The sequence below is a fragment of the Asparagus officinalis genome, chromosome 8 (genome assembly GCF_001876935.1).
Source record: "Asparagus officinalis chromosome 8, Aspof.V1, whole genome shotgun sequence".
Lineage (NCBI taxonomy): Eukaryota > Viridiplantae > Streptophyta > Magnoliopsida > Asparagales > Asparagaceae > Asparagus > Asparagus officinalis.
The window spans coordinates 114826076-114826762 of NC_033801.1; the positions used below are offsets into that span (position 1 = coordinate 114826076).

The 687-nt window shown below is 43.1% G+C and overlaps 1 protein-coding gene across 2 annotated transcripts in view; it reads left to right on the plus strand.

Moving 5' to 3' along the window:
• LOC109822681 (NAC domain-containing protein 21/22-like) overlaps window positions 1-481 on the plus strand; it is a 4073-nt gene extending 3592 nt beyond the window's left edge. Inside the window, exon 4 of one of the 2 annotated variants that reach the window (XM_020388914.1) lies at window positions 6-481. In XM_020388914.1, the coding sequence (XP_020244503.1) occupies window positions 6-355 (350 nt within the window). In that variant the 3' untranslated portion in view covers window positions 356-481. The other variant, XM_020388913.1, reaches the window with a different exon arrangement.

Here is a 687-nt window from a genome sequence, read left to right on the forward strand (position 1 = left end):
CGCCAATACAAGCACTTATCATACTGATACCAACTATGAAGGCACATGTTCTTCCTCTCTTCCGCAATTAATAGAGACATATCTCACCATTGGCCAAGTGCCCTGCTTCTCCAATCCCTTCCATGACTTGGCAGGGCCGACAGTGGGCCCACCGATTCCGGCCATCGAAAGAAGCATCCCCTTCAACCAATTGGACCAACTGAACCAATTGGACTATGATAACAAAGTGATAAGTTCAGTTTTCAGTCACCTGACTAAACTGGAGGGAAACCAAAGACCTGCAGCAAGCCTTGGAGAAAGAAGCATAGGTAGCTACTTAATAAGTGACAATGGGTTATCGTTTATTGGGAATTAGAAGGGGAGAATTATGCTCCTTTGCATTATTAGCTCTATGTAAAACTAGTACATAGTTATGCATACATATGCATACATATGAAAGAAGACTAAACAGGGGATCATTTCATTGACCCAACCCCAACACCCGCCCCATTTCATTTAACCCCCCCCCCCCCCCCCCCCCCACCCAAAAAAAAAAAAAAAAAAAAGAAAAAGAGAACAACAGGGTCCGCTAAGTACGTGTTCCGTAGGTTGGGTTTTGCAATTCAAAAAGGATTAGCGGCACAGCTTGTTGCCCGCTTATCATCATCACATGTATAATATTTATTTGCTGTTTAATTGTAACAGCTT